The sequence below is a fragment of the Saccopteryx bilineata genome, chromosome 3 (assembly GCF_036850765.1).
Source record: "Saccopteryx bilineata isolate mSacBil1 chromosome 3, mSacBil1_pri_phased_curated, whole genome shotgun sequence".
Lineage (NCBI taxonomy): Eukaryota > Metazoa > Chordata > Mammalia > Chiroptera > Emballonuridae > Saccopteryx > Saccopteryx bilineata.
Genome location: NC_089492.1, coordinates 272855285 through 272882735, shown reverse-complemented (window position 1 = coordinate 272882735; position 27451 = coordinate 272855285). Strand labels below are relative to the sequence as shown.

The 27451-nt window shown below is 50.1% G+C and overlaps 1 protein-coding gene across 3 annotated transcripts; it reads right to left on the bottom strand.

Annotated features, from left to right (window-relative positions):
* Nucleotides 1–3999: 3999 nt before the first annotated feature.
* On the bottom strand, nucleotides 4000–24846 carry FGR (FGR proto-oncogene, Src family tyrosine kinase). Of its 3 annotated transcripts, none has more exons than XM_066269950.1 (13): nucleotides 24678–24846; nucleotides 16128–16193; nucleotides 14923–15152; nucleotides 14334–14436; nucleotides 13438–13536; nucleotides 8543–8646; nucleotides 8154–8303; nucleotides 7338–7493; nucleotides 7060–7239; nucleotides 6429–6505; nucleotides 6033–6186; nucleotides 4902–5033; nucleotides 4000–4794 (listed from the first exon to the last, which is right to left on the bottom strand). In XM_066269950.1, the coding sequence occupies exons 3-13, from the start codon at nucleotides 15140–15142 to the stop codon at nucleotides 4586–4588; spliced, it is 1584 nt and encodes a 527-aa protein (XP_066126047.1). In that variant the 5' UTR covers nucleotides 15143–15152; nucleotides 16128–16193; nucleotides 24678–24846; the 3' UTR covers nucleotides 4000–4585. The 3 variants fall into 3 exon arrangements, with proteins under 3 accessions (XP_066126047.1, XP_066126048.1, XP_066126046.1); XM_066269951.1 differs by lacking the exon at nucleotides 24678–24846 and adding an exon at nucleotides 17218–17328; XM_066269949.1 differs by lacking the exon at nucleotides 24678–24846 and adding an exon at nucleotides 16825–16995.
* Nucleotides 24847–27451: the final 2605 nt, after the last annotated feature.

The window sequence follows — 27451 nt, the reverse complement described above, 5'->3', positions numbered from 1 at the left end:
GCCAAGGCTCCATTGGAGCAAAGATGGCCCGGGCGCTGGGGATGGCTCTGTGGCCTCTGCCCCAGGTGCTAGAGTGGCTCTGGTCGCAACATGGCGACGCCCAGGATGGGCAGAGCATCGCCCCCTGGTGGGCAGAGCGTCGCCCCCTGGTGGGCGTGCTGGGTGGATCCCGGTCGGGCGCATGCGGGAGTCTGTCTGACTGTCTCTCCCTGTTTCCAGCTTCAGAAAAATGCAAAAAATAAAAATAAATTAAAAAATAAATAAATAAAACGGGAATAATCACACTTCTGCATTGCCTCGGGAGGATCATATTAGACAATGCATGTGAAACACCTAGCATTAGTCAATTAGGTGTCCTCCTTCCCCACCGTGAACTTGGAAGTAAAATTGCCCTCTGAGTCTTAAGCCAGTAAAATCCACACATCAGGAGAAGAGCCAGGTGGGGGAGTGAATGAGGCGAGCGATGGTTTTATAAAGGACTGAAGGGTTTTGTGAACAGTAGAAACTGCAATCAAGGTGACCCGCCTGTAATCTCAGGGAGGCAGGGCGAAGATGTGATTGAAATGGAGAAAACAGAGGCCTAATCAATTGCATTGTGCTCTATCTGAAGGGAACAGAAGGATGCAAAGAAAAGGGGGTGCAAAGGAGAATTTATTAAGCTGCACCAGAGGGAGGGACAGAAAACCAGTAGATATAGGGATTCCAGGTTCAGGAGGCTCTGGTCTCTGCTGAGCAGTGAGAGAACCCCAAGTGATTCAATGCCCTGTTAGGCCTTCATTCTTTTTTTTTTTTTAAGATTTTATTTATTGATTTTAGAGAAAGGATAAAGAGAGAGAAAAGGGGGTAGGGGCATAAAGCATCAACTCATAGTGGTTGCTTCTCATATGTGCCTTGACCAGGCAAGCCCAAGGTTTCAAACTGGCGACCTCAGCATTCCAGGTTGACGCTCAGTCCACTGCGCCACCACAGGTCAGACATGCTAGACCTTAATTTAAGCTCAATGAACATCCAGGTACCAGGCAGAGAGTGTCATCAGGCAGAAAAAAATGTTTTGGTCCCAGGAAAAGTCTGTAGAGACTAAGAGCACTGATTTTGAAGTCAGGGGATCTAGTTCAAGACCCTGCTCTGCCAGTTACGTCATATAACCTATTTACTTCACTGTTCCTCAGTTTCCCTATTAATAAATGAAAATACAATAGCTTTCTCCTCATAGGGTTTTGTGAAGATTAAATAGCACCATATGTGCCTGACTTGTGGTGGCGCAGTGGATAAAGCGTCGACCTGGAACGCTGAGGTCGCCAGTTCAAAACCCTGGGCTTGCCCAGTGAAGGCACATATGGGAGTTGATGCTTCCTGCTCCTCCCCCTCCTCTCTCTCTCCCCTTCTCTAAAATGAATAAGTAAAATATTTTTAAAAAAATAGCACCATATGCAAACAGATAAAAGAAATAGCACCATGCACTTTGTAGGATTTGTAGAATGTAGTAACAAAGAGAGCTAGCATGTATTGAGCATTTTATTGACATTTTACAGATGAGGAAATTGAAGCTCAGAGAGATTAATAACTGGCACAAAATCACATAGCTAGTGAGTGGTGGAGGCAAGATTCATACCAGGCAGTACAGCTCTAGAGCTGTGCTCTTATCTGCTTACCCCATGGCAAATGGAAACACTGGGGCTTTGGCTTATACATCAGGCTCTTCTGAGTTTGGTCAGCCAGATACCATGGCCCTCAGGAGGCCTTGGCAGCTGAAAGTTTGCATGTGCAGAGCCAAGGCTCCCACTTCTGTGAACACCTCTCTAAGCAGCCATTTTTCCCTTCTCTATCTTTTTTTTATTATTCAGTGAGAGGAGGGGAGGCAGAGAGACAGACTCTTGCATGTGCCCCCACCAGGATCCACCCAGCAAGCCCACTAGGGGGTGATGCTTTGCCCATCTGGAGCATTGCTCAGCAAACAAGCTCTTCTTAGAGCCTGAGGCAGAAGCCATGGAACCATCCTCAGCGCCCAGGGCCAACTCACTCCAATCGAGCCATAACTGCAGGAGAGGAAGGGGGGGGAGAGGGAGGGAGAGAGAGAGAGAGAGAGAGAGAGAGAAACGAGAGGGGGAGGGGTGAAGAAGCAGATGGGTGCTTCTTCTGTGTGCCCTGACTGGGAATCAAACCCAGGACATCCATACACTGGGCCGATGTTCTACCACTGAGACAACCAGCCAGAGCCAGGCCCCTCTCCGTCTTACTGCTCCCATTCAGCAACCTCTGGAACAGGGATGAAAGCAGGAAACTCTCAATCAGCATTGGCCACCTTGTTCCTTTTCCTTTAGGTCACTCACCTTGGGTTTCCAGGGAATTTTTCTACCAAAATGTAGAGGGAGAAGGATCTTTCAGCCTGACCTGTGGTGGCACAGTGGATAAAGCGTCAACCTGGAAATGCTGAGGTCACCGGTTCGAAACCCTGGGCTTGCCTGGTCAAGGCACATATGGGAGTCGATGCTTCCAGCTCCTCCCCCCCCTTCTCTCTCTCTGTCTCTCCTCTCTCTCTCTGTCTCTCCCTCTCCTCTCTAAAATGAATAAATAAATAAATAATACATTTAAAAAAAAAAAAAAAGAGAAGGATCTTTCAAACATCCACCTGGGGCAGATATGATTCTTTTCCAAAGGCTAGAGGTAGTGAGGTCTGATAGAAAGATCGTGGGCCTTGGTGTGAGACTGGGGTTCTGATCCTAGCCCTGTCACATATAGCTGGGAGACCCCTAAGCCTCAGTTTCCTTATCATAAAACCAGACTCAGAACTAGACTAAATGCATATAAACACACCTGGCATTCAGCAGACACTTAATAAATGAGTTATTATTATTATTTCTCTCCAGCCTGATTGTGAAGTCCTCTAGGACAGGGACTGGTGTTGTCCACATTTGTGTTCCTGAGGTCCTGCCTAGCAAAAGACCCTTCACAGAGTTAATGCTGAGGAATTGTTTGCCAATCATAGTAGTGATTCCAGCTCCCAGTCTTGTTCCCTGTCCACCCCCTTAGTAGTCAGGGATCACAATTTCATGATAGGAGAGGTGGGATGCACAGGTGTATGGCAAGTTGTTTAGCATCTCCAATCTCTGTCCACCGCATGACAATAGGAGGCCCTAGCTGCTGTGGCAAACAAAATTGCCTCCGCTTTGACTCAGATAGCTCATGCAGTTCATTGGAACATCATCTCAAAGTGCAGAGGTTGCTGGTTTGGTCCCTGGTTGGGGCACATACAGGAACAGATCGATGTTCCTGTCTGTCTCTTTTTCTCTCCCTTCCTCTCTCACTAGGGTAAATAATATATATATATATATATATATTGAGCATATGAGCATACTGAGATGAGAAAGTTTAAGAAACACAAATAGTGACTCATCTGGATTTGTCCCAAAGCCCATGCTCACAAACATAGGTATCGAGATAACTCAGAAGCATTAGGGAAGTAATATTAAAAAACAAACAAACAAACAAAACACTGCCTGCAAACCTCTCTAAAAGTCCCCTAGGGGACAGAGCTGCCCCAAGTGAGACCCAATGAGCTTGACTATCAGGCCTCTCCCCTCCCCTCCCTCTGTCTTTTTTTGGGGCAGCTGCAGAGAGTCCACTGTGCTCTTTCCCCACCACCCCTATTGCGAGAGGCCTCCTGCTGTGCCTGTGATGAACAGTAAATCTGTGGAGATCAAGTAAAGAATTAGCAAACCCACTGCTCACAGGTTGAAAACTACATTAGTAATGAAGGGGACATTTACATCTCCCATTGCCTGTCTTCTGTATCCATCTCTCAACTTGTCCTAAACTCACATGGCGATGACCATCAGGGCTTTTGGGTGAACTGAAACACCCCCCTGGGTACCCTGTGCTTAGCAGGCATTAAAGCATGCTCTCACATCCCCCTCTTCCCAGAAGCCAAAGCAGCCACACTGATCTCCCAGTGACCACTATCCCTCCCAAAGGAAGGAAGGGATTTTCAAGGCCCAAGGATTCATATAGTCATTTTTATTATTTACAAAATCAATAAACACACACGATTCAGTCGAGGGGTGGGGGGTGAACCCTCAGCAACCCTCTCCCTCAGTCTCGGCCTTGGACTCCAGTCCTGGACTGCAGGGTACATCCAGCAGGAAAGGGATCCAGCAACTTTCCCTCTCTCTTTGTAACTTACAGACACAAGGGAATTGAATAGGAAGTGAATTTGGGGTCCTGGACTAGGGAGGGATGACAGGGATGGGTTTTAAGTGAGAGAAAGGATATTCAGTTTTATAAATAACTAGACAAGGTCTGAGCATTTCTTGGGGGCGAGGGGAGTAAGGAGACTAGAAGTATGTAGGGTCCTAAGTTGGAAGGAGAAAATAGTGCCTGGGGCCAGACTGGGTGAGGGATGATCTGTGAGCCTTGATGTGCCCATCTTTAAAATGAGTGGGTTGCCCTTGATGGCATCAGTGCAACCTGCTTGCTCTGACATGCTAGGACTCTATAGGGTTCTGAGTCGGGGGCTTTGGGACCTGAGCCCTGGGGATTGAAAAGGGCTGGTGGGCACCCACAGAGAGGTGGTGGATACCCAAACGGGCTATGTCTGATCACCAGGCTGGTACTGGGGTTCTGTGGAGGTGAAGAAGTCCTCCAGGAAGGACTGCAGGTACTCAAAGGTAGGCCTTTCCTCTGGGTCCAGACGCCAGGTCTGCAACATGGCCTCGTACAGGGCTACTGGGCAGCCTGGGGGACACGGCATGTGGTAGCCGTGCTCCACCTGTTCCAACACTTCCCGGTTATTCATGCCTGGAGGGTGGGGCTCCATCAGTCAGGGGTCCAGGCCTTCCAAAGAAGCAGCCAGGAGGAAGTCCTTCCCCATGACCACCCTTCCACCTCACTACCCCCCAGCAAACCTGGGTAAGGGACTCGGCCCTTGCTGATGAGTTCAGTGAGTAGGATCCCAAAGGACCACACATCTGACTTGATGGTGAATCTGCCATACAGGGCAGCCTCTGGGGCTGTCCACTTGATGGGGAACTTGGCTCCTGGAGAGATTGGAGAAGAGAGAAAGTTAGTGAGGGGGTCCCTGGGAACAGCTGAACTAAAGGAATGGTGTCTTTAGGATTGGGGACCCTGAGCACAGAGGTCTCTGGGCATAAGAGAAAGGATCCAGTATCTACCCAGCACTTACTATGTGTCTAGATAAATAAAAGATAATTATTCCCCAACCTGCTTATTCCAGTTCAGAATTGAAGGTGACCAGAGTCTCTCCCAGCACCCCTGGACACAAATTGGAAACCCACCTTAGGATGCCCTTCCATTGCTGGGCATACTCACACACACTCACTCAGAGAGGGACAACGTAGACATGCCCATTCACCTCACATGCACAGCTGTGGAATGAGGGAGGAAACCAGAAGACCCAAAGAAAGCCTACACAGACGTGAGGAGAACGTGCTAACTCCACAGGCAGTGGCCCCAGCCAGAAATCAATTTTTTCTTATCAACATTATAATGAAATGACGTTGAACAAATTGGCATTATTCGAGGACCTGTCATGTAGCCTTTACTACATGCCAGGCACTGTCTTAAGCAATATACATGCATTAACTCATTTAACCCTCACAAACACCCCATGAGAGCATACTATTATTATCCCCATTGTACAGATGAGGAAAAGGAGTCAGACTAGACAGCTTATAGATGGTTAGGATTCACACCCAGGTATTCTGGCTACAGAGTTCATGCTTTTATACTTATTGTCTTTCACTTGAGAATTATAGTAGTATCTGGCACATAGTAGGTGCTTGATAAATATTTGTTGGCTTACTGTTATCTGAATATCTTCATTTTACAGATGAAAAAAGATAGCTCACAGAGGCTAGGTGACTTATCAAAGGCCACATGGATGGTAAGTGGAAGAGTTTGGATTTGAACCCAGAGTTACTTTTTATATTACATCAAAATGGGAGTGTCCTGGATAGTCTGGGTTAGGGCAGGATGTCTGAGTATGTGAGGCCTCAAGGTGGGATGGCGCAGAGCACCTTGCCGAGGATTGTACTCATCATCCTCGATGAGACGAGCCAGCCCGAAGTCAGCAATCTTGCACACCAGCCGCTCCCCCACGAGGATGTTGGCTGCCCTCAGGTCACGGTGGATGTAGTTCATGCGCTCCATGTAGGCCATGCCCTCAGCTATCTGGGGGCCAAGGTATGGAGAAATGGAAACACCATGGCTATGTGCTGGGTCATTTGAAAAACCAACTTTCCAAATGAGGAGACTGAGGATCAGAGATGGCCAGTGGCCTGTCTCAGTTCACACCACTGATACAGGGGGTGGGGCTGCATGTTCAGGCGTAGGCTATGTGTTTAAGGGCTCAGGGGTTTGGGGAAGATTAGTGTGGGGGGTACTGAGAAATGAAGGTTACTGTCCCAGTTTACCTGAGCTGCCATGTCCACCAACTGGGGCAGCCTCAAATCCTGGCCCTCTCTGTCCTTGAGGAACTCCAGTAAGCTACCTGGGGAGAAGGACCCAGAAAATCAGCGGCAAGACCCTACCCCCAGCTCCAGGCCAGCGTTGTCCCCCTTGGCCCCGTCCCTACCCAGGACCCCTTACTTAGAGCCCCGTCCCCTGCTTCCAGCCCTCTCATTTAGATACGCCCCCCCACTCAGGCTCCCATCAGGTACCTCCAACCTTCGCAAATCCTGCCCAGATCCTGCTTTCACAGACACCCTGACTCTGCCCACATCCCTGTCTTCTCTTCCTACTTCCCCTTAGACTCCTCACTCAGGCTCCGCCTCAGACCCTTCCTCATCACAGACCCCGCCTTCACTCGCCCAAGCCCCACCCACCAGCTGACCACACCCCATGCCAGAGTTTCATTCCCCAAATCTAGACCCCCACCTTGTCTAGCTAGGTCCCACTCCCAGCACTCGCATGGTTTCACTGCTCCCGCGCCTCGCTGACTGCTGATTGTGCTTCACCCCATCACAGGATGCCCCACAGAGACACTCAACCTCGCCCCAAATCCTGCCCCTCCTCCAGGCTTCACTCCCTGACGCTGCTCCTCACCATAACACATGAACTCCGTCACGATATAGATGGGCTCCTCCGACACTACGGCATACAACTGCACCAGCTTGTCGTATCTCAGCAACTTCATGATCTGCGCCTCCTCCAGGAAGGCCTTTGGGGACATGGTGCCCGGCTTCAGCGTCTTCACTGCGACCTTCGTGTTGCCGTTCCATGTGCCTGCCGGGCGCCCTTGGCTGGTCAGGACAGGCTCCCTGCCAGCCCAAACTCTCCTATCAGGCCCCGGGTCCCAGCCCTGGCCCCTGGGACCTCCGTACCCAGCCATACATCCCCGAAACAGCCTGTGCCCAGCCGGCGCTCCAGCGTGATGGAACTGCGGCTGATCTCCCAGGCGTCCTTGGCCAGGCCCAGTGTTTGCGGCTTCATGGTGGTGCAGGCCACTGTGAGCTGGTGGCACAGCCCGTCGTTCACCTCTGGGGAGCGAGGTGTTGGAGGTCACAGTCAGGCCAGGACAGCCCACACGTTCCTCATCCCACCCCAACCTCCAAGATCAGCTATAAGGAACTAGGCCACAGGTGGGGTCGCAGGCCAAGGCAGAAGGCAACTCGGCCCGCTAAGTAGGTGAACATATTGGTACCCAGGGAAGGAGGTGGCACCAAGAGGTTGAGATGATGATCCCTGTAAGGACTGGGGGACTTCTCATAGGAGGTGACCTCCAGCTGGGCCTCCCAAGGATTAAGTGTCAATATAGTTGAAGATTTCACACAAAGATATAGACATGCAACACTCACTTTTTCATGGCCCTCATTCTTTCCCTAACCAACCAAAGCAGAAACCTGGGCATGATTCCCACCTTCCCTTTAATCCCACAGTCCATCCTCCAAGTCAGTCCTACTCTGCCTCCTACCCAGCTCAGACTTTAGGGGGCGATCTTTCGCTCTGGAACAAACGGACTCACACCTCAGTTTCCCCTGGAATCCTACAGAGCAGTACACTGGGTGAGAGCCCAGATGGGGTTCTAGTCCTGGTCCCCCACTCTCGCTTCAGGAAACCCTTCCTCTAGGCCTCAGTCTAGCCTAGCGGGATGGGTCAGGGATCAGTAGCACACGCCAGCCCCAAGAGCCCACTCTTACCCATGTAGTGCTGCACCAGCTCCTGCACTGAGTCAAACTGGGCCCGTGCGGTGATGTAGTAGCCACCTGTGTCCAGCTTTCGGATCTTGTAATGCTTCACGTGATCGCCTCTGGCCTGGTCCCAATCCCGGATGGACAGAGAGTAGGCACCTATGTGGAAGGGTCATCTTTGGGATTTCTTCCTTCCTCACCCCCAGTCTGGAACCAGGAGAGGCCCAAAAGTTTGGGGGCTCTGAAGTTGGATGGGCATCCCTTGAACCCAGTCCCAGTCTTAGCTCTGCCCCAGTGTTGACCTGACCCAAGCTCCACCCCCCACCCTTAGCCCCACCCCACAGTTTTTAGTCCCACCAATGACTCCTAGCGCTTCCATAAAGCTAGGCCATCCCCACCTTTGGTGGTCTCACTCTCCCGAATGAGAAAGGCTCCCTGGGGGTTGCCTGGGGAGAGCAGCTGCCTCTCGGAATCCTTCCTTCCAATCTTTCCAAAGTACCACCTGTTGGGAAAGGCCAGCAGCAGTCAGGTACACACCCAGTTCAACCCCCTCAGCCTCCTGGGAAAACTCACTTCACAAGCCAAGGTTCAATGTCCTCACCCATGCTTCACAGCCTGGGTATGAGGATCACAGAAAAGGGTAGTTAGAATGTTTGGAACACAATTGGTGCCTCAAAAAAGTTAGGCTTCTCCTCTCCACTCTCTGGGTTTCTCTTGAATTAAAATTACTAGAACTCTAGTCACCAGTGACCTCATCAGGGTACCACCAACCCATTAGTCCACCTCACTACTGCTGCTCCATGAGTTCATTTTACATGAGGAACTTGAGGCTGGGAGAGAAGTGACCTGCATGCAAGGCCTATGATAAGCTGTATTTGAAATCCTTTGTGAGCCCTGGCTCATTGGCTCAATGGTAGAGTGTTGGCCTGGAGTATGGATGTCCCAGGTTCAATTCCTGGTCAGGGCACACAGGAAAACCAACCATCTGCTTCTCTACCCCTTCCCCCTCTCATCTCTCTGTCTCTCTCTTCCCCTCCTGCAACCATGACTTGGTTGAAGCAGGTTGGCCCCAGATGCTGAGGTTGGCTCCATGGCCTTGCCTCAGGTGCTAAAATAGCTCAGTTGCCAAGGAATGGCCCTAGATGGGCAGGGCAGAGCATCACCCCATAGGGGGCTTGCCAGGTGGATCCCGGTCAGGGTGCATGTGGGGGAGTCTGTCTCTGCCTCCCCACTTCTCGCTTAAGAAAAAATTAAAAAAAAAAATCCTTTGTAGTCCACCCTCATTCGTTTCACACCATCCCAGGCAATCACTCAGATTCCTCTGCTCACACCCACCAGCAAATCCTTTCCTCCTTTGGCTTCCAGAACAATTCTTTCCTGATTCTCTTCGCCTCTTTCTGACTGCTCCTGCCCAGCTCTGACTGCTGCTTTTCCTCCACTCTCTTAAATTTGGTTGTTGTTCTAAGTCTCAGCTTCAACCTCAGGCCTCAAGCATTCCTGCTGTTTCTTGGATATTCTTCCTGAGATTGAACTGTAACCTCAGATCAACTGTGAAAATACACAGGAGAGATGAAGTGACCACAGGTGCCATAGAAGAATCAGATGTCATTCAATCACTAAACTGGCCCATGACCATCTTAGGCTCAATTAAAAGGCGCATAGTTTTAAAATCAAGGGAGGTGGCAGTCTCAGGGAACTCTGAAGTTGTCATCCCACACCTGGGTACTTGGTACATTTTGGGGCACAGGGGAAGGCACTGGCAAATGGAGTGTCTGGGAGGGTAGGCAGGATGGGGAAGGAAAACCTATTGAAGGACTGTGTAGACAAGACACATTTTCAAGTTTTTTCAAAGCCGTGCCCCTTACCCATACTCTTGACATTAGCTACTTCCTTAATAATTAATATAATCAAAATAGCACTTATTTTGTGTCATGCTCTGCTTTAATACATACAAGTATTCATTTAATTCTTATAACAATTGCTGTGAGGTCAGTACTATTATTAATTCCCATTAGACAGATGAGGAAATTGAGATACCTTGTGGTTAAGCAACTTGCCCAAGGCAACAGGCTCTTAAGCTATGAAACAAGAATAGAAACCCAAGCTGTCTGCTCTAAAGCCTGAACTCTTAACCACCACACTATTCTTAACAGTGACATTACATGAATGCCTCTCAGGGCTTCATGACACTGTCCCCAAGATGTGGACACAAACCTGAACCTCACAAACCTCTTATCTTCTGCATCATCATCCCTCTTCTCCTCCATGCCCCCTACCACCCTCCACCGATAAAGTCCACATTCCATTTGAGCTCTGGACCCCCAGTCCACTCCTCACTGCTCAGAAACACCTCTCCCCCACCAACCAGCCCTCACCTATAGCCTCACCATCCCACCAAGCTCTACATATGCCCACATGTCTTCCTTCCTATATTACCATCAGCATTCTGTTATATCTCTCATCTTCCCTTCACTTGAAAAAGCACTCCACATTTGGGTCTCCACTTCCTCACCTCCTACTCCCTCCCGTGCTCTGCTGTCTGGCCTCCACCCCACTTCCCACAGAGAGCTATCTCACAAAGGTCACCCTCACTGCCAAGTCCAGAGGAAGTCTCTGATACTCCCTCTCTTGTTTCTGGCAACCTCTCCTTTGCCCTCTCAGCTACTCTGGCATGGCATGGCCTGGTTTTCCAGCAGCTCCTTCTCCTTCAAGGGCAATTTAAAAAAACAAAAACAAAACAGGAACAGAGAGAGAGAGTCAGAGAGAGGGATAGATAGGGACAGACAGACAGGAACAGAGAGAGATGAGAAGCATCAATCATCAGTTTTTTGTTGCGACACCTTAGTTGTTCATTGATTGCTTTCTCATATGTGCCTTGACCGCAGGCCTTCAGCAGACCGAGTAACCCCTTGCTCAAGCCAGCAACCTTGGGTCCAAGCTGGTGAGCTTTTTTTGCTCAAGCCAGATGAGCCTACACTCACGCTGGCGACCTCGGGGTCTTGAACCTGGGTCCTCCACATCCCAGTCCGACGCTCTATCCACTGCGCCACCGCCTGGTCAGGTTCAAGGGGAAATTTCTTCAAAGTGGGTCCTAGGGCCAATCTCCTTCATTCTGTCCTCTTCCTTCACCCTCCCAGGCAGCTTTAATCATCTCCACTCTGAAGAGTCTCAACAGCCCCCCCCCCACACACACACACATGTTCAGCCCAGGTGTAGCAGAGGCAAAAGCCACAGCAAACAAAGAGCCTTAGTGCCACTTAGGTGAAAATGCCCCTTCCTCTGGGGTAATCCAGGGCATGACTTGGCATGAGCTGGACACCTCTCATGCAAAGCACAACCTAACGTACTTGCCAGTGGTTTTTTTTTGTTTTGTTTTGTTTTTTTTCCATTTTTCTGAAGCTGGAAACAGGGAGAGACAGTCAGACAGACTCCCGCATGCGCCCGACCGGGATCCACCCGGCACGCCCACCAGGGGCGACGCTCTGCCCACCAGGGGGCGATGCTCTGCCCATCCTGGGCGTCGCCATGTTGCGACCAGAGCCACTCTAGCGCCTGGGGCAGAGGCCACAGAGCCATCCCCAGCGCCCGGGCCATCTTTGCTCCAATGGAGCCTTGGCTGCGGGAGGGGAAGAGAGAGACAGAGAGGAAAGCGCGGCGGAGGGGTGGAGAAGCAAATGGGCGCTTCTCCTGTGTGCCCTGGCCGGGAATCGAACCCGGGTCCTCCGCACGCTAGGCCGACGCTCTACCGCTGAGCCAACCGGCCAGGGCTCTGCCAGTGGTTTTCTCCATTTGAGTGTTCCTATCCATGCAACTTAACCCAACAAGTCCCCCCTAGAAACCAACCTACTCCTACATTCCCCACTTTAGCAAATGGCACCATCACCCAGGAGATTTTAGGCCACGGTGGATTCTTTCCACTTCCCATCCCCCAGTGGCAAATCAGTCACCAAGTGCTGCTGACTCTCACTCTGCAGTCTCTCCAGTTATTTTCCCCATATATATAATATATATTATATATATGGATAGATTAAAAACATTATGAGCCTCAGTTTCTTTATCTGTAAAATGAGGGCAATAGAAACATCAATATCGTTATTATGAGAAGTAAATGAATCAAAGGAGGTAAAGTACTAGTAATAGTATCTCAAGTATAAAGGTACTTTGTGGATTACTCCCTGCCTTCTTCTTTTTTTTTTTTTTTTAAAGCTTAGAAAATTTTTTTTTCTTTTTTTCTTTATTCATTTTTAGAAAGGAGAAAGAGAGGGAGAGAGAGACAGAGAGAGAAGGTGGGGAGGAGCTGGAAGCATCAACTCCCATATGTGCCTTGACCAGGCAAGCCCAGGGTTTCGAACCGGCGACCTCAGCATTTCCAGATTGACGCATTATCCACTGTGCCACCACAGGTCAGGCCACTCCCTGCCTTCTTTTTTTTTTTTTTTTAAATTTAATTTATTTTATTTTTTTTACAGAGACAGAGAGTCAGAGTGAGGGATAGACAGACAGGAACGGAGAGATGAGAAGCATCAATCATTAGTTTTTCGTTGCGCATTGCGACCCTTACTTGTTCATTGATTGCTTTCTCATATGTGCCTTGACCATGGGCCTTCAGCAGACCGAGTAACCCCTTGCTTGAACAAGCGACCTTGGGTCCAAGCTGGTGAATTTTTTTTTTGTTCAAACCAGATGAGCCCACGCTAAAGCTGGCGACCTCTGGGTCTCGAACCTGGGTCTTCCTCATCCCAGTCCGACGCTCTATCCACTGCGCCACCGCCTGGTCAGGCAACCCCCCTGCCTTCTTAATAGAATTAATTCTAAGTACTATAATAACCTCTTGCATTTGTTCAGCACTTTACAATTTTTAAAGCCCATATACTATTGTCATCACTGAGAGACAATAAGTGTAATGCATAGCAAATGCAGCCAGAGGATTGGGGTTCAAATATCAGCTCTACCTACTTACTAGCTATGGGAACTGGGGCAGGATATTTAATTTCTCTGCACCTTAGTTTCTTCATTTGCAAAACAGAATAATATTAGTTCTTAACCCCATTAATACATGAAAAACACTTTAAAGTTTTTTTTAAAAGCACTTTAAATAGCGCCCAGACATAGTACATGCTAGATATCATCTTCTATTATTATTATCATTATTATCTTCTCTTATTCTCACAATGACCTTACAGAATTATGGATAAGGAGACAGAGTAGAGCTGTGACTTGCCCAAGAGGTAACCTTGAGCCTGGACTCCAGAATACTTTTCATAGGGCTAGTTTCCTCTCAACCCCTACTCACTCTTCAGCTTGGATGGAGTCCACTGGGGCCACATAGTTGCTGGGAATGTAGCCAGTTTGTCCGGAGCCAAGGGATCGAGCCTCCCACCAGTCACCTTCGCTGCAGGCACAGACCACGGGGTGTCAGAAAAACCTAGCCGCTGGGGCACCTTGGGGCCAGGCAGGGCCACACAAAGAATCAGGTGGAGACTGGCCCTGCCAACACCTTCCCTGGGACACCCCCCCCCCCAGGACTTGTCTGTTCTGACCCCTGCCACTATGGCTGTCCGTGGAGACTATTCCCTGCAGGAGGAATGTGTTTGGGGATATCTGGGCTTTCTGACTTTCTCTGGCTTCTCAGCTGAGCTGATTTTTGAGCAGGCAGTGGACAGCTAACTAGGTCACTTCCCCCCTGAACCCCACTCTCAAGGGCTACATTTTTCCTTTTGGATAAAATCCAGGAGCCTTAGCATGGCTAAAAGCCCAGCAGATCTGCTCCCAGCCCTCTCCAGCCTCTGCTCGCTGTTTGGCACCTCATTCTTTATGATCCACCTAGACTGAACCACTTGGCGGTTTCCAGAAGTCATTATTTATTCTCATTCTCTCTCTCATTCTCTCTTTTCCTCTTTTCTCACTTTTCTTTCATCTACTCATTTCTCTAGCTGCAGCTTAGAAATCAACTCTTCCAGGAGCCTGCACTGATTACCCTGCCCTGGGGATTATGTTGGGTGTTCTTTCTGTGCCCATAGTTTCTCACACTCCCCGCACATAATAGCAATCACCCAGGGTTGTTATCGTCATGTATCTGTATCTCCAACTAGGCTGGAGCTTTCTAAGGATAGGGACCAGGTAGAATTCCTCTTTGGGTCTGACTCCTGGGCCAGGCCATGCCTTGAGCTGAGTGGCCTGGTCACTTACGTGTTGTTCAGGATGTGGAACTTCTCGCCCTTGGTGAAGGTGAGATCATCTTCCGTCCGGGCCTCATAGTCATACAGGGCGATGAACAAGGTCACCCCAGTTCCTGCAGAGTCAGAGCTACTCAGCAGAGTAGGGCAAAGGATGGGGGACAGAGGGGCTGCACCCCTACAGTTCTGTTCCCCAGCCAGGTGCTGTGCCTTCCCACTGCTGTGTCCTGCTTCTCAATAGCCTCTGGAGTTCCATGGATTTCCAGTTCGGGCTTCATAGCCTGGTTCCCCCTTGGATTCAGGACACATACCTTCAAGCCCATCCCTCCCAACTTGGGGCATCGCCAGGTCACCAGCTCCTCCTCTTCCCCTCAAGAAGACTCCTTGTTTGCATCTGTCGTCAGAGTCCCTCTCAGACTGGGACAGAGCTACGTCTTCCCCTCCGACTGGAGTTATTGAGGGTAGGGCTGTCTGTACTCCTCAGAGAGCATGCCGAAGCAGGACTGTGTCTCCTGGGCACACTTGAGGCTCCTAAGGACAAGTTTACATCTCCCCTTCTCCCAGGGTCCAGGCAGTGCCTGCCTCCAGCCTACTGGACTCACCTGAGATGCCCCTGATGGTGCCTCCATCGAGGAAGGCGGGGCTGGTGGGCTGAGGGAAGAAGTTGTTGTAGTTGGGGATATAGGCACAGGAGGACACAGGTCGGGCCTGAGTAGGATCAGGGCCATAGCGGTCTGCAGCCCCGTAGCTCCTGAAGTCCCCTTCAAGGCCAGCATCCTCCTTGGGACCCGGCTCCGACTTCTTGCAGAACACACAGCCCATTCCAGGTGCTCTGTTAAAGAAGAGGGGCATGCCTCACTCGGCTACACTGCCCTATGCACACATGTGTACATGCATGTGCACACGTGCACACACACACACAAACCACCAGGTCCAGCTCCCTAGGCGAGGACTCTGTCACAGCATGCAGCTTTCCCTTTAGGTCAGGAGTAGGGGCTCCTCCCTAGTGAAGGATAAAGGTGGGCAGGGCTACCACTGGATCTGCCTACCAGCTTAGTGTGGTTGGAGAGCATATGTGTAACCTCAGTGGGGCTGGTTTTCTGCTTCTAAATGTTGCTGTGCTTATTTATGTATATTTGCCTTCTATTGTTTCAATATTTTGTATTTCTGACTCCTTCAGAGTGCTTGCGTGTGTGTCTCTATATCTGAGTTTATGGGTATGTGTAGTGTATGTATGTGCAGCCTTTTGTGAATGTGTAAGTACATGTACATACCTGTGTAGGTGATGGCTCTGTGTGCTCGTGTCTTACGTGTGCATGTGTGTGTGTTTCTGTGTGATTATGTCTGTGTCTGTATTGCTGTGCGTGCAGGTCTGTGTGAGTAGGTGCCTCTGTGTCTGCGTCGTCACCATGTGCATAGCCTTATGTGTGAAGCTCTGTGAAAGTAGGTGTGAATGTCTCTGTGAATGAGTGTGTGTCTCTCTCTGTGCCTGTGCATGTTACTCATGGATGTGTGTGTGTGTGTGTGTGTGTGTGTGAAGGCTGTGTGTGTGTACCTGGAGACTCCCTGCAGAGGGGATCAAGGCCATTTCCTGTTGCGAGTCCAGCCTCTGGCCTCTTAAGCTGCCTCATTCTGGCTCCCCCCATCTGTTACCTAGCAACAGGGTCCTTGTAGTAGGAGGGGCTTGTGAGGAGTTGTGGGGCCTGGAAAGGCCACCTCAACCAGAGTTTCCAACCCTCAAAGCCAGTGACTCTTGGGGAAGTGTTCCTGAGTATGTGAAGCCCTCATCGCCGCCCTCCTCACTCACCCCTCAGGCCCCTACTCCTTAGTCAGTGTGGCTGCTGCGGCATGGTCCTTAGGAGGGGCCAGAGACCTGAGGGTGAGACAGAGGACAGGAAAATGAAGGTTCTGCCAGTGATCCTGCAAGCCAGCTGCTAGCTCCTGCCAGCTTCAGGAAGCCAGAAGGCTGGGCTCTGCCCCAGCATGACTTCTGCCTTCATTTTCCTTCTCACCACCCCTGGGGCACTTACACATTCACCCTCACACAGAACACACCACCCACACTGACTCCCTCACACCCATCTCCACCTGCCATACCACCGCACCACCACACACAGTAACACACACACACCAGCGACACACTCCAACACTCACAGCAAATACTTTCATAAGTGTGCTAAACAACACCATCACACACCAACACAAACTAAGCCTCACACGAGCCCAAGCTCTGATGCATAGTACACACACACACACACACACACACACACAGGCTGCCTCTCAAGCAAACAGACTCAGACCCATGGACACTCATTTTAGTGTTAGATCCATATTTCTAGGTGGATTTCTATCAAGCCACGCTCTGCTCACTCTTGGGCTGCCCGTCACTGTCCCCTGAAAACTCTGTTGCCTTCCTTTGGAGCTGCCTCCGCTCCCAGCCTGAGCTGCGTGAACCCCAGCAGCCCAGCGCTACAGCTGGTGGCAGAGTATAGGTGGACACCTACCTCCAGAGCTTGCTCCTATTCCCACATCAGGAAAAGGTCAGAAGCCAGGACCACCAGGACTCCTTGGGGAGCCCACCAATGTGCCTAGCTTTTCCTGGTAACTGTGTCCCCTGAGCAACAGGCTGGCAGGTCATTGAGCAAGGACTCCCCACGCCCCACCAGAAACCCTGCCATTGCAACACTCAGAGAGGAACTGCTGGGGAGAGAACTTGGTTTCCTAATATGTAAGAGAAATGGAGAGTTGCAGGGTGGGGCCAACCCAGTGAACACTGATTTCCCCAAGGGCCCCGAGGGTCCCTGACTTGCTCTTCTTTACCCCCAAGTCTAGTTTCCCTTATGGACATCTTACTCCTTTTCTCTCCGAGTCCTGCTCTCCCACCAAGCACCACTCACCTCTTTCAGGAAGGCTTCCTGGATCCACCAGGTCTAGCTGCCTAGCTGATGACTGTCACATTAGTGCCCGGGCCCCCAGCCCTCCCAGCCCCTCTCACCCTTCACTGTAACTGCTCTCCTGTGGAAGGGGGGGCTGACACCCATGTGGTGAACTGTGAGGCGGGCTGTGGTGAGAAAACTAAAATAGCCCCTGCTCATCAAGCCTTTGCAGAGATCTTCACCTTGGGACCCCTCCCTGGGGCAAACCACTGTGTCTGAAAAACTCCAGGACGTTGCAGAAGTGGTTAGGGCCAGGGAGAGAATGGAGGTAGGAGTGGCATCCAGGGTTTCAGGTACCAAGAGGATAGATGGGGGCAAGATGAAAACAAGGGTTACAGGACGAGAATGGAGGTTTTCTCACAGGAAGACACAGACATATCTTAAAAGGCACACAGGATCAACACGCAGAACCACACAGCCCTCCTGATACATCCTCGGACACACACCTCACCTCAGCTGCACCTAGCACCTCACACAGAGACTCTGAGCTCCTCTGTACAGATTCACACACACATACACATTCACAGATACACACATCTCCAAGGATATCCTCACCCCTACACTTACAGCCCTCACACATACATACACACACACACACACACACAGCCTCTCCACAAGAATAACACATACAAAATTTATAGCACTTACTATATGCCAGCCACTGCATTAGACACTTTATATATATTACCTCATTTTATTCTCATACAACCCTATGAGCTGAGTATTGTTATTATCTATAAGGCAACTGAAACAAAGAGAGGTATAGAAACTTGCCCAAGGTCACACAGTTAATATACAAATTGGTATTTGGCTCCAGAATCAGAGCCACTTTTTTCCATTGCCTGGTCACAGACATGGATAATTACAGCCATGCCATAGGGACACAGAGCCCTCTCAGATGGCAGAGCCCACAGAGCTCCCTTCTACAAAAGATACAAACAGATACAACCTTTTGGGTCCCCACATAGCTACAATGTTTCCACTTAGGTACATATTACCACAATATTTTTATTTTTTATTTATTTTCATTTTTATTTATTGATTTTAGGGAGAGAAGGGGAGAGAGAGAGGAAAGGGGAGAGAAACAGAGAAACACCAGTTTGTTGTTTCACTTATTTATGCATTCATTGATTACTTCTTGTAATGTGCTCTAACCAAGGAGGGAACTTGCAACCTTGGCATATGGGGACGATGCTCTAACCAACTGAGCTATCCAGCCAGCGCTACTACAGTGTTTTAAAATTAAATGCTTAAGCTCCCTTAAAGGAGCTCCAAATTCTGCATGTCTGGAATGGGGTGGGGTTCAGAAATGGTCAGCATTGAGAAAGAAGCAGTGGTGGGCTCTGTGGGCTGAGGAAGAGCCATGGCAGGTCTGACACCATGGGTAGCAGGCAGTAGGGTCAGCTCTTAGGACTAGACCTGATGGGGACCAGAGCCTGGGGGTAGGCCTGGCTCTTTGCAAACCAGTACATTGAGGGGGTTGAGGGATGTGAGGTGAGGGTGTGGGACACAGGATCTGGCATCCAAATGGCTCAAGGCAGTGAGGTGGCCACAGTGAATATGATCACACTCTTAAGGCTAAAATAAGATCACACTCATATGGCTAAGAGATGGGAAGAGACAAAAAAAAAAAAAAAGTGGAGCCTGACCAGGCGGTGGCGCAGTGGATAGAGCATCGGACTGGGATGCGGAAGACCCAGGTTCGAGACCCTGAGGTTGCCAGCTTGAGCGCGGGCTCATCTGCTTTGAGCAAAGCTCACCAGCTTGGACTCAAGGTCGCTAGCTCGAGCAAGGAGTTACTCGGTCTGCTGAAGGCCCATGGTCAAGGCACATATGAGAGAGCAATCAATGAGCAACTAAGGTGTTGCAACGCTCAACAAAAAACTAATGATTGATGCTTCTCATCTTTCTGTTCCTGTCTGTCTGTTCCTGTCTATCCCTTTCTATGACTCTCTTTCTGTCTCTTGTAAAAAAAAAAAAAAAAAAAAAAAAAGGTGGAGACAGAGATTGCAAGATACAAGGAGACATAAACACAGACAGACAGACAAAGGGCAACCCAGTGTGATGTGCTGGTATAGTGGCTCTTAAAAGAAAAACAAAGTCCCTGATTTGTAGCATTTGCTGATTTCCACAGTGTCAATATTCCCACCATGGCCGATTTCAGGTTACCGAGTGACTTCCTGAACGCTGGGCTGGAGAGAGATTCGCAGAATCAGCTCCCCAGAGCCAGCACTAGCTGGCTCCAGCAATCCATGCCAGAAAGAAACAAAGAGAAAGAGAGAGACAGAAATGAGAAGTAGAGAGACAGAGGGAAAAAGAGAAAGGCTGAGATGAGGAGAAAGAGTCAGAAACAGAGCTGACTCTGAGAGGGAGCTTTGGAAAGCAATTTGACTTCCTAGAAGTCTGGGAGGCAATAGCTATTAGTTTAAAAATGCTAATTTACTGAATGCTATTCCGTGCCTGGTATTGAGCCAAGCAGTTCCCATGCATGATCTCACTAGTGACCCTATAAAGTGGGTTTTATTATTACCCCGATTTTACAGATAAGGACTTGACTCTGCTCATGAATATGCCCTGAAACATCTGGTTGACAGGCGTCCGTTACCAGAGCTCATCTGGGTCAAAATCAGGTTGTGGATGTTAGAGCTGAGGGCCAGTCCTAGACTAGGGTGCTCTGGCCTTCAACATTTCCTCTGTGTGGTCTTACCCAACTCTGGAACCTTGGATGGATGACATGAGCCCTCTAAACCACAATTTTTGCAGCTGTACCTTCTGTGCAGTGCTTGAGAAGGCTTGAAGAGATGTGGCTCTTTCCCTGTGTGCAGTGGCTAAGTGAGGCTGAGAGCCACAAGCATTGAAGCTAGATTGGCCCCCAGGGATCATTAATCAGCCCACCCTCCCATCTTGTGTCTAGGGGAGAAGTGACTTGCTTGAGGTCAAATAGCCACATGGGTGGATTCAAAGCCAGAACTATTCATTCAAGTCCAGAGTTCTGTTTCTGGCACCGTGGATGTATTCTCCAAAACACTGAGCAAGGGAAAGTCATATTTCCTACCTAGCCCCTGGCCAAGTGAACACACCGCCTCCTTCTGTATTCTATGGCAGTTGGCCACCCAACAGGGAGCCTGCCTCCCTCCCACCCCTACTCCTGGACATAGGAGTCCCAGGCCATATACCCTTTCTTGAGGACCACACTTCCCAAAGCCATGTCAGGGCTTTGATGTAGACCCAGGATGTCTTGTTCCCTCATAACTCCTGCTAAGTACACTGCTCACAAAAATCAGGGGATCAGGAAACATGCAGATACTCCAGTACTTTCAGCCTTTTGTAGAGTGCATTTTCACCAATGAAATGAGTTGGTTTTGCATCTCATTTGCATAATCAAACAGCTTTCTTTGACTTGTCATTTGCTTTTTTGATGTTCTTGTTTAATAAAAAAAATACCAAATGCTCCTTTTTATTATCACTTCATATTAATTTTCAAACATCCCCTAATTTTTGTGAGCAGTATATTTGTAGGAGATCTGGAGTCAGGTTTAGGAGCAAATTCTACCCGGCTTGACTAGTTTGAGACCTTGGCCAAGTCAGGTCACCTTCCTGAGCTGCAGTTTCTTTGCCTAAAAAAAAAAAGGAATAGAAATCACTACCTCATGAGGTTGCTTCTGAGCATCATCAAATGTGGTCAAACCCCTGAAAGCACCCCCAAGGCTGAGGGAGGAGGAGCGGCAGGGCTGAGAAGAAAGAGAAGTTCCCAGGGTGAAGTGGCAGGGCCGAGCTGGCCCAGCTGCCTGGGGGATTTCACCAAAAGGGAACTGGGCCTTTGAGCAGGGGCAGGAAACCACCATCCTGCAAGAGTTCCGGCTTCTCCTCAAGGCTCTGGGCTGTTCAGGGTCAGGCCAGGGCTGTAGGAGCAGGGGACAAGTCTCGGCCCCATGGCACCCCCATCTGTCATCAGCCACCTGACCTCCCTGACTGAAGCCCGTCATCCCTCACTGAGATCCTCCACCCCTCACAGAGCTCCAGTGCCCTGACTGAGCCTGATCTTCCTCACCAAGGCCCCCACTTCTCATTGAACCTCCAACCATCTCACACCAGATTTTATTGAAGCCTTACTGTCTTCCACACCTAAACACCTAGGGGCTTATTAAAAGACACACCCCAAGCTGAGGCTACTAATACCCTAGTGTGGAGGGTATAGTGGGGGAAGAGTTGGGACAGGGGAGGAGGAGGAGACCTAACTTTGCCATACTAGCTTTACTCTCCATATGGTCCCGAGGGTGTCAGCCGAATTTTCTCCACTTCTTGTGGGTAAAAGTGTTTTTCATCTGTTGCTGAAAATACACTCATCAGCTTCTAAAGCGGGGTCTTTAGGGACTCCAGATTCTTGGGAGATATGAGGCATGGGTGGTCCAGAGGGAGCTGAAAGAATAGGCATCTACATTCCACAGTGTGGCCAGGCAGGAAGTACCTCTCTCCAGGTTCCACTTTAGGCCAGCAGGAAGGGTCCTGGGTTCCCCCCCTCCCATCGCTAGGGCCCCCCTCCTCAGCCTCCTATAGTCTGGTCACTTCCTTTTCCACATCAGCCCCAGCTGGCTGCAGAGAATATCCAAATATCCACACATATACTTACATGCTGATGCTCATTCACTCAAAGTCCAAACCCTGTTCATTAACACTCTCACACCCTTATGCCCACTGGGGATCAAGAGTCAGCTGCGAAGTCCATGAAGCCCAGGCTTTCTTCCACTACTCCCCCTTCACTCATTCCAGAGGGCTACCTAGGATTTGTTAGGGAGAGGGAGGAACTCAAGCCCCAGCTCTGGCTACTTCCTTCACGATATCAGGGACAGCATGCCCTAGACCAGTGGTAGTCAACCTGGTCTCTACTGCCCACTAGTGGGTGTTCCAGCTTTCATGGTGGGCGGTAGCGGAGCAACCAAAGTATAAATAAAAAGATAGATTTAGCCCTGGCTGGTTGGCTCAGTGGTGGAGCGTCGGCCTGGTGTGCAGGAGTCCCGGGTTTGATTCCGGGCCAGGGCACACAGGAGAAGCGCCCATCTGCTTCTCCACCCCTCCCCCTCTCCTTCCTCTCTGTCTCTCTCTTCCCCTCCCGCAGCCAGTGCTCCATTGGAGCAAAGTTGGCCCGGGCGCTGAGGATGGCTGGCTCTGTGGCCTCTGCCTCAGGCGCTAGAATGACTCTGGTTGCAACAGGGCGGCACCCCAGATGGGCAGAGCATCGCCCCCTGGTGGACATGCCGGGTGGATCCCGGTCGGGCGTATGCGGGAGTCTGTCTGACTGCCTCCCTGTTTCCAACTTCAGAAAATACAAAAAAAGAAAAAGATAGATTTAGCTATAATAAGTTTTTTTTTTTATTTATTCATTTTTAGAGAAGAGAGAGAGAAAGACAGAGAGGGAGAGAGAGAGAGAGAGAGAGAGAGAGAGAGAAAGTGGGGAGAAGCTGGAAGCATCAACTCCCACACGTGCCTTGACCAGGCAAGCCCAGGGTTTCGAACCGGCAACCTCAGCATTTCCAGGTCGATGCTTTATCCACTGTGCCACCACAGGTCAGGCAATATAATAAGTTGTTTTATAAAGATTTATTCTGCCAAACTTAGCGAAAATCCGACATAAAGTACTTGGTAAGTAATTATTATTATATGCTTTAACTTGCTGTAACTGCTTTATAAATTTTATAAACTAAAGTTACTTCCCTACTTTATAAATCACCATTACTGTGGAACAGGTGGGTGGTTAGAAAATTTTACTACTAACAGAGATACAAAAGTGGGTGGTAGGTATAAACAGGTTGACTACCCCTGCCCTAGACTCTGGGTCCCTACTGCTGGCCCTGTCAGTCATTGACTTGCACTTGCATTTTCCTATCTGTGAAGTGGGACCAGAGCCTTGCTCTCCCATCACCACTGCAGATGGAAGGAGGCCAAAGGACTCAGAATCACTGGGTGTGGCACCTTGGGGATTGGAGACAGACCTCAAATTTGTTGACTTTCCCAGTGTGGGCTTTCAGCAGATCACAAACGTGCATTCATTTATTCATTCACTCATTCATTTATTTATTAGACACCAACTGTGTGCTGGTCCCTGGAGGCCCTGCCAGGCTTTCCGGTGTCCCTACATGCTTTTGAGAAGGTGAAAGGGAGGCTCCCCAGGTCGGTTAGAGATAACTCTTGACTCATCCAGGACACTGCTTTCCTGCACCTGATTCCGGGAGGTGGGGGCTGGGGAGGGGCAGCGATGATTTCCCCCCATAATTCAAATGAGGAAAATTAGGCCTAGAGAAGCCCTATAACTAGCCTAAAGTCACACAGCAATGAAAGGCCAAATTTGGTCAAATCCCAGAAGCTGCACATCGCCCACCCCAGAATTCCTGGACAAGGATCATCATCGCCTTACTCCTCTGTCCAGCAGCCCTCCCCCGACTGAGGACCCAAAACAAGAACGAAGCGGGAATCAAAGTGGGCTGTGAGAGCAACGCGCTACAGCAGTCAAGCGCAGGACTCTGCTTCTCCGTCCTCTTGTTGCCATGGAGACAGCCCCTCCCCGCAGTCGCGGTCAAAAGCAGGATTTCCGTCGGGGCGGCCAGCAATTCCCGGATCCCGAGAAGAACGTGGACCGAGACCGCCACTGCGGGCAGGGAGGGGGCACCCAGGGAGGCCCAACCCTGCCGAGGGCGGGGACTTCCCCAGGAAGCCGGGACCCACACCTCTAGTGCCTTGAAGGAGTCCCTCACATTTCGCGACCCGCCCACTAGTGCGAGGGCGGAGGGTCGGGGTTGATGTGAAGACAGCCTCTTCTCGCCTCTTGGCTATAGGCTTCGCCCCCGACTTCTGACGATTCCAGATAGGGGGACTTAATGGACCCCGGAATTGTCCTCCACATTCCGCATACTCCAGAAATGGTTCTCCTTGACCCCCTTCCTCCAAACTCCCTCACCTGATCCTCCCAGACGCCCCACACTTGGTTCCCCTCACCCAGACCGTGCAGTTTCTCCCCAAACCCTCATTTTCAAGGTCCCCTCAGTTTCTCCCCTATCCCCTTTCGGAGGTCTGCTTGGTCCCTCTCCCCCGACTCAGCCTTCTTCCCAAATTCTATCAATCTCACTGCACAGGTTCCCTCCGTTTTCTTCACCAGACCTTTTTCGGGGATCTGCTTTCCCCATATTCCTTCTGCCCCCTTCCCACATTTTATCAGTCTTACTCTCCAGGTCTCCTAAGTTTTCCTCCTTGGGTCCTTTGCTGGGGGCGATCCCTGGCCCTCAGTTCCTGGCCCCCTACTCTCACAGCTGCCCTCCCTAAATTCAGGCTTATCCGCCCCTTCCCCCCAGCTTCTCCTCCCCCGCCGCGGGCGGGTGGGGGGCGGGGCACCGCGCTGCCCCTCCAGCCCCCACCTGATGACTGCCTACCTGGTCCCAGCGGAGGCCGCTTCCGACAGACCCCAGGGTGAGTCAGCGGGGCTCCCGGCAGCCACGAGTGCCTATGTGGGGAGGGGGGAACTGGGCTGCTGCCCGCCTCTGACCGCCGCCCCCTCTGGGCAGGGAGGAAGAAGCCGACTCGGACTTCTCTTATTGCAGCCGCTGCGGCGCGACGGCGGTAGTGGGGAGAACTCCCAGTCACGCCCCAGCCCCAAGCCAGCCGCCCGCAGCGGGGAGGGGCCCTCAAATTCCAGGCCCGCCCGCCCCCACTACCCGCCTCCCCTGGGCTGCCGGAGGTCAGCTGTCCCTGCACCCCAGCTCCAATCTGCAGACCTGAACCCTGAACCTCCAGCACAGTTTTCCCAAGGGCCCCTTCCGAAGGGGCAGTTTCCTCACCCCTAGAAGCACCTGCTCTTTTAGAATCATTGCATTTGAGGTTACAAGGCGCTTTCCTCTGTCAGTGAAGCCCCCGGCTTTTGCAGTCGGAAAATCTGAGGACCAGATAGGGACAGGCCTTACCCAAATCTCACAGCCAGTTGACCTCAGGCTGTCACAAAAGCCTCTGCAGATCCAGTCAACAAGACCTCCCATCCTCAAGGGCTGGGCACTATATCCCCAGTGCCCAGCCCCTGAGAATGTCTGATAGTGGGAATAAACAGTAGATCCTTCTCTTAGGAAACCGCTTTCCAAAGGAGTCAGCCCACAGGCCACACTGAGGGAGGGAGAGGGTGTCAGCCTACCCCCACACCCAAGTTTTAGAAAAATTGAGTATCATCCTCTATAACATTCCCAGCCTTTCCAACTAGCAGGGATCCCTGACACCTCTCAATCCAGGGTTCCATCCCCATTCCAGCCAATGTCACTTCTTCAGCCTTAAACCAGGGCCCAGGAATATCCCTCCTGCCTGGGCAGGAAGAGACGTGTGTGGGAGAGCTATTTGGTGTAGAAGTATGTGTTTGGGGATATGGTGGGAGGCAGGGAGGGTGTGTAAGTATAGATATGTGTGCGTACACACATGTGATTGTAGCCAGTGAACACAATGATTACACTTTTGGAATCAACTAGGACACATTATGCATGTGTGAATAGCAATGTGTGTGAATGCCTCTGTGTGTGCATGTGCTTATGTGTCCCAATATGATTGTGGGGTGGCAGAGCACAGTGGGATACAGGTATGAATGCTTTTCTCCTAGGAAAATGAGAGGAGGGATGGGCTGGAAGACTTAAGAGAGAAGGTGGAGGTGCAGGGACATGGGAAGGGTGGCCTCGCCCTGGCTGGCACCATTGCCTCCACCATCAAGCACTTCCTGCCTGGCTGTTAGTCCACATGTTCAGTTAACAGACATTTATCGTTGTCTGTCAGAAGCCAGGCAATGGCTTCTGGCAACACAAAGTTGAAGTAGATTGATCCCTGTCCCTGGGGTGGGTGTCCCCCAATCTATCAGGCTCTCTCTGTCATTCTTCAAGGTCTGGCTCCTCAAGAGGCCTTCCCTGATTGCCCCCCCCCCCATCCCGCACAGAACACTCAGCACCTTCTGCCTGGTGACCATTGGTTCTCAGGATATGGGGTGTGAGATGTTTCCCTCAAGGGCAGGGACTGAATCTAGCTCTTGTCAATGCCCCCAGTGTCCTTGTAGGCTCTCTGGGCATAGAAATGCATGAACTATTCAGGAATAAAGGAATTAACAGGTGAACAAATGAAAGCCCAATAAAAAAAAATTGAAGACAAGAACTAAAGAATGAATGAAGAAATTCAAGAATCAATGACTAGCCTGACCAGGCAGTGGTGCAGTGGATAGAGTGTCGGACTGGGATGCTGAGGACCCAGGTTTGAGACCCCAAGGTCGCCAGCTTGAGCGCAGGCTCATCTGGTTTGAGCAAAACCTCACCAGCTTGGACCCAAGGGCGCTGGCTCAAGCAAGGGGTTACTTGGTCTGCTGAAGGCTTGTGGTCAAGGCACATATGAGAAAGCAATCAATGAGCAACTAAGGTGTCGCAATGCGCAACGAAAAACTAATGATTGCTGCTTCTCATCTCTTCATTCCTGTCTGTCTGTCCCTGTCTATCCTTCACTCTGACTCTCTCTCTGTCTCTGTAAAAAAAAAAAAAAAAAAAAAAAAAAAAAAAAAAAAAGAATCCATGACTAAATAAACAAATGAACAGAGGAATTATTTATAAATAAATAAAAACTGCTGCTTTTAAAATACAAATTGGACCAAATTGTTTAAAATCTCTAATGGCTTATTTCCCACTTTGCTTGAATAATAAAAAATAAATACAATGCAATAATAATACAGAATAATAAAATCCAAACACCTTGCCATGGCCTCCCAGGGCTTGTGTGCCTGGGCCCTGTTCACCTCCCCAGTTCCATTGGGCCATCTTCCTCTTCAGCCACTGGAATCCTTTTCAGTTTCTAGAATACATTAGATTCTTGCCTTAAGTGTCTTCTCACATGCTGCTCCCTCTTCCTAAGATACTCTTTTTCTTGCTTTTCACAGTACTGGTTCCTTCCTATCCTTTACCTGAAGTGTCACCTCCTCAGTGAAGTCTTTCCTCATTACTCCATCTAAGGAAGTCCCTCATTCTTGCTCCCAGTTTGTCTCCTTCATGGCAGTTGTCACAATGTAGAATTGTGTGTTTCTCAATTCATTGTTTACTGTCTCTGGATCTCTCTTGACCAGGCCAGGGCTCTGACCTCAAGAGGTACCTGACATCACCCAGGACAGAGATTCTATGACTCTTACTTATTTATTTAGAATAAC